At 60.7% G+C, this 5053-nt stretch overlaps 1 protein-coding gene across 1 annotated transcript; it reads left to right on the top strand.

Annotated features, from left to right (window-relative positions):
• Positions 1 to 791: 791 nt before the first annotated feature.
• HES1 (hes family bHLH transcription factor 1) lies at positions 792 to 2862 on the top strand. Its single transcript, XM_054639393.2, has 4 exons — positions 792 to 1034; positions 1119 to 1214; positions 1296 to 1383; positions 2115 to 2862. Exons 1-4 carry the CDS (start codon positions 927 to 929, stop codon positions 2597 to 2599), a joined length of 777 nt encoding a protein of 258 aa, XP_054495368.1. The 5' UTR covers positions 792 to 926; the 3' UTR covers positions 2600 to 2862.
• Positions 2863 to 5053: the final 2191 nt, after the last annotated feature.

Below are 5053 nucleotides of genomic sequence, written 5' to 3'. Positions count from 1 at the left end.
TGCCCCCGCCCCAGTGTGCCCCCGCCCCAGTGTGCCCCCGCCCCAGTGTGCCATTGCCACAGTGTGCCATTGCCACAGTGTGCCATTGCCACAGTGTGCCATTGCCAGTGTGCCCCCGCCCCAGTGTGCCATTGCCCCAGTGTGCCCCTGCGCCCCCGCGCTGCTGCGGGCACCGGCCCCGCCCAGCCCCGGGCACACCTGCGGGGGCAGGGGCAGCCCCGCGTGGCGCTGCCCGGCCGGGCGTGAGGACACCTGGGCGACCGGGGGGAGACCCGGTCTGCTGTGGGGAGACCTGGGTTGTCCCGGGGAGCTCTGGGTGACCGCGGCAATGCTCCGGGCACCGCGGGAGGACGCAGCCGCCGCGGCGCACCCCGCGGTTCAGCCGCAGCCCCCGCGCACAGTAGCTGCGCTCCGGCCACCACGGCTGGGCCCGGCCCGCCGCGTCCCGGCCATCACCCCGGAGGGCCGCGGCCCCCCACGGCGCAGCCCGCCCCGGGGCCGGCGGTCCCCGAGGAGAGCGGGCGGGGCCGCGCCTGCCACGGGCGCCAATTAACCCGGTAATTAGCGCGGCGCTCCCCGCGCTCCCCCCGCCGCGGGCGGTGCCCAAGGGGTTAAACCGCGGCCGCCCGCCCCGCGCCATTGGCCGGCGGCCGCCGCGCGGCGCGCAGCCAATGGGCGGGCGCCGTCCACGAGCGGGGCCGCGTGCGGGCGGCGCCCATTGGCTGGGCGCGAGTGTGGGAACGGCGGCGGGGGACGTTTCACACGAGCCGCGCGCGTGCGGCGCGCTCTATATAAGTAGGGGCGGCCAAGGGCGCGCGGCACCCGCGCCCCGCCGGCCCCGCCGCCGCCGCCCCGAGCGCTCCCTCACGGCCCGGCCCGGCCCCCACTGCTGCTGCCGCCGCCGCGCCTCTCCCCGGCGGCGCACCATGCCGGCCGACCTGATGGAGAAGAGCAGCGCCTCGCCGGTGGCCGCCACCCCCGCCAGCGTCAATGCGACGCCCGACAAGCCGAAGACGGCGGCGGAGCATCGCAAGGTAAGGGTGGCTGGGACGGGATGGGACGGAACGGGCAGCGCCGTGCAGAGCCGTGCCGGACGCTGACTGTCGCCTCTCTTGTAGTCCTCCAAGCCCATCATGGAGAAGCGGCGGCGGGCGCGCATCAACGAGAGCCTAGGGCAGCTGAAGACGCTCATCCTGGACGCGCTGAAGAAGGATGTAAGCGCAGGGGGGTCGGGGCGGGGGGTGCGGGGGCAAACGGCGCTGCCGGGCCGGTCTGAGCACCGCCTGTTCCCGCAGAGCTCCCGGCATTCCAAGCTGGAGAAAGCCGACATTCTGGAGATGACCGTGAAGCACCTGCGGAGCCTCCAGCGAGCCCAGATGACTGGTGAGTCCCGAGGGGGAACCGGAGAGAGGGAGCTGGGCTGGCGCTGCCTGCAACACGGGGGCTGGGACCATCACACACTCGGCCTGCCTGCTCTGCTCGGTAGAGAGGATTGCAGGAGCACCAGGCTCTGCACCTGTATCCCCGGGGAGTGATGGAGGGGGGGGATAGTGTGTTCTGTACCTGTATTCCTGGTGCCAGTGGCTCCGCACCTGAATCCTGTTTGCATGGGTGACACAGCACTCCATCCCTGCTACTTGGGGGTGGTGAGGGGCATCATGGTTTGTGCTAGTATCCCCAATAAGGAGATGCTGGGAAGGTCATGGTGTTGTTTGTGCATTTCTGGTGCTGGAGGGCACAGTCCCAGTTTGAGTTCCCTCTGCTAGTAGAGTTGTGCTCTGCACATGGATCTGTTTTGGGGGTGTGAGAGGCACAAGAGCCACTGGAAGAACTGTGTTTCCAACCTGGGTCTCTGGTATGTGGAGACATAAGGAGATTCTTGGGACTTATCTGTTCCCCCCCGGGTCCCTGGTGCTGGTGGACTTGGTAGCAGAGGGGCTGTGCTCTCCATCTGAAATCTTGGTACTTGGGAACACAAGACATACTGCCAGAGGGGCTGCTTTCCCCATCTGGATTCCTAGCTCAGAGGGGCTGTAGGATGCAATGCTGGTGGGCTGTGCACCTCTCTTCCCTGTGGAGCCTGCTGACTGCTGTGTGCCTCTCTCCTCCCACAGCTGCCCTGAGCACAGACCCCACAGTCCTGGGCAAGTACCGAGCCGGCTTCAGCGAGTGCATGAACGAGGTGACGCGGTTCCTCTCCACCTGCGAGGGCGTCAACACTGAGGTGCGCACCCGGCTCCTGGGTCACCTGGCCAGCTGCATGACCCAGATCAACACCATGAACTACCCTGCGCCCCCCCCGCCGCCCCCGTTGCCACCGGCCGCAGCCTTTGGGCCGCCCCTGGTTCCTCCAGGCGGGGGCGTGGGGCCGCTCCCGGGCATGCCCTGCAAGCCGGGTGCCGATGCAGCCAAGGTGTACGGTGGCTTCCAGCTGCTGCCTGCCTCTGATGGGCAGTTTGCCTTCCTCATCCCCAGCACCGCCTTTGCTCCGGGTGGAGCTGTGCTGCCTCTGTATGGTGGCCCACCCACAGCTGCCACTGCTGCCTCGCCGCCAGGCCCGCCACCTGGCACGGCTGACTCAGTCTGGAGACCCTGGTGAGGGTGGTGGGCACCGGACTGGACTTGGCAATGCACCCCGTGCTGCTGGCACGGCTGTACATAGATTATATGTTCATATTGGATTGTGCCTTTGTACCATAGCACTCCCTTGACAGTGTTTCGTGTTTTACACGAGATCTTTTTTCTTCCTTTCCTCCCTTTCCTTATGTGACACCAAAGATTGGGGGTTTGTTTTTTGGTTGGGTTTTTTTTTTTTTTTTGAATGCTCTTAAAATAAAAGTTTCCCTTCCATTTTGGAAGGCCTTTGGAGAAAATTTGAGCTCTGGCATGTGTGCGTAGGAGGGACCCCAGTTCCTGGCTGCCTGTGGATCTTGCTGCTCCAGGGCTGCCTTGTCCTGTTCGCCAGGCTGGAGCTGTCACTCAGACCCTCTGTCCCCTCTGTCTTGTGAAATCACCTGGTCCCTCTCCCTGCCCTGGGGCAGATGTAATTACTGCTTCTTTGGGAGCAGGTCAATTAATCAGACTTGTTAAAAGGAGCTTGTATTTGCAGAGCTGGTGAATGTGCTATGGGACTCACCTCTGCTCTGTTCTGGCACCTCGGGCTGATGGAGTTGGTGTGGTGTAAAGCAAGACATGGAGCTGCCCGGGTGAGCCTCCTGCCCTGAACCCGGAGGAGCCTGCTTCCCCGGCTGTAGTGTAAATTGCAAGTGACTCCAGTCAGTTGATTGAGAGAGCGGTGCCTGCCAGCTTCTCGAGTTACAAAAGCAGTGGCTCTCCGCAGGACAAGCCTGACACGAGTGCTCCTGTCTCCTGGCTGATGGGCTGCAGCAGGCGCTGGGCACCACCTCCACCTGGACTTAAAAGCATAGAGCTGTTCCCGACCCTGAGCAGCAGCCAAGCTCTGCTTGATGATTAATGCTTTGCATGTGGTTTTGATAGAGTTGGGCATTTCCTCTGCTGTTATATGGAAAACACGTGGTCGAGGGAGTAATGTGGGGCTGCAAGGACTCTGTAATCATGAGCTGCAGCTGACCCCTGTGACTTGAGGATGCCCCGTTTCCAGGCAAGATGCAAGCCATAGATAGTGGCGAGCAGCAGTCTCAGGTTACAGCTTGCATGGCCCTTCTTAACAAGTCCTAACTCAGAGCGGACAGCTTTAAGATGTGCCAGGATCCACTGGGGTTTCTGTCCAAATCCTGCTGCAAAAGCTTGTTGGATTTTGTCTGGATCAGCCAGGTGCTTGACTGTATCCAGGTGCTGGGAAAATGAAAGCTGGGGAGAGTGAGACCAGATGGATTAAACCTGCTGGGGTTTGACTCCCCAGCTTTGCTCCTGGTTAAGAAACAAATTCACCTGATCTGAAAATACATCCTGGGAAGAGGGTTGGTATGTGCCTGGGATAAGCAGTGGCTGAGCTTTCTTTCCCGTCCACCAGCCAGAGTGTCACCTTTCTGCACTGGAGATACTGAGGGTTGGAGTGAGCCCACCTTTTGTTCAGAGAAGTGCTCATAGGACCTGTCTCAGAATTACATCAGACCAACTCCTGTTGCTGGATGGCTTGTGTGGAGCTGATGTAGACCAGTCATGCATCACCTATAAGAGTGAATGCTGTTCCATATGAGCAGTCTTCCTTTTCTGCTGAAGCAGTTGGTTTGGAAAGCACATTAGAAAAAAGAGACTCTGCTGTAGGCTAATGGAGAACATACAGCAGATCCCAGAGTGAAAGACAAGATGAACCTATTTGCTAATGGAGTTTAAATAGCCTAGTATAAAGCAGATACGGCATGCTTGGGCCGGTTTCTCCAAAGCTTTCTCTGTTTACTCTATCCCACAGCCTGTTGACATGAGAGATCTGCTTGAGTTTGTGAGCTTTAAGGGGATCAGAGCAATTCCCAAGAGCCGTGCTCTTGGTGCCAGTTCACTGAGCCCATGACAAATTGGGATGACAAATGCAGGCTGTGGGTCTGTGGATCATTGTGTGTGGGAATTCTCCTTCAGGTGCAGCAAATGCCTTTAAACTGATGCTGTGGGATGAGCAGGAAAGAGTAAGGGAGGAGTGCCAGGGAAGGTACAGGGCTGAGCTATGACCCTGCACGGGGACTGTACAGGACAGGTAGGAAAAGGGACTGGACTTGGTGCTGCCAGATGGGATGCAGCTCCTGTTGGCTTCCCTGGGCACCTTGCTGAGCCCTGCCTGCCAGTGGAGAGGATCCTGGGAACGGCTGGAGGCAGGTCTTTCTCTCATGACCATTCTTGGGTTGGTCAGCACTTTGCCACAATCCTTTAGGGTACATTTGCAGACCCGAGGGTGCTGAGTTGGAAGGAGCAGCGCTTCAATCCCTGCCTGCAGTGCACCTGCACGGGGGTCCGTGCGCAGGGGGCCTTTCGTGCCTTGCCCCCCACCCACCACGGAGCTTACAGCCCCGGCTGCCCCTCGTATCCCCGCAGCTCCCTTCCATCTGCTGCTGCTGCCGTCCCGGGAAACCTGTCATTA

This window comes from Agelaius phoeniceus, chromosome 10, assembly GCF_051311805.1.
Source record: "Agelaius phoeniceus isolate bAgePho1 chromosome 10, bAgePho1.hap1, whole genome shotgun sequence".
Lineage (NCBI taxonomy): Eukaryota > Metazoa > Chordata > Aves > Passeriformes > Icteridae > Agelaius > Agelaius phoeniceus.
The sequence above is the reverse complement of the archived record's forward strand: the minus strand, read 5'-3'. Positions and strand labels throughout refer to the sequence as shown.

Bases quoted from the DNA above. Each gene is read 5' to 3' on its own strand.
- HES1 (XM_054639393.2), top strand. From the start codon at position 927: ATGCCGGCCGACCTGATGGAGAAGAGCAGCGCCTCGCCGGTGGCCGCC. The intron at 1,215-1,295 runs GTAAGCGCAGGG...CTGTTCCCGCAG, and splicing joins TGGACGCGCTGAAGAAGGAT to AGCTCCCGGCATTCCAAGCT. The intron at 1,384-2,114 runs GTGAGTCCCGAG...CTCCTCCCACAG, and splicing joins CCAGCGAGCCCAGATGACTG to CTGCCCTGAGCACAGACCCC.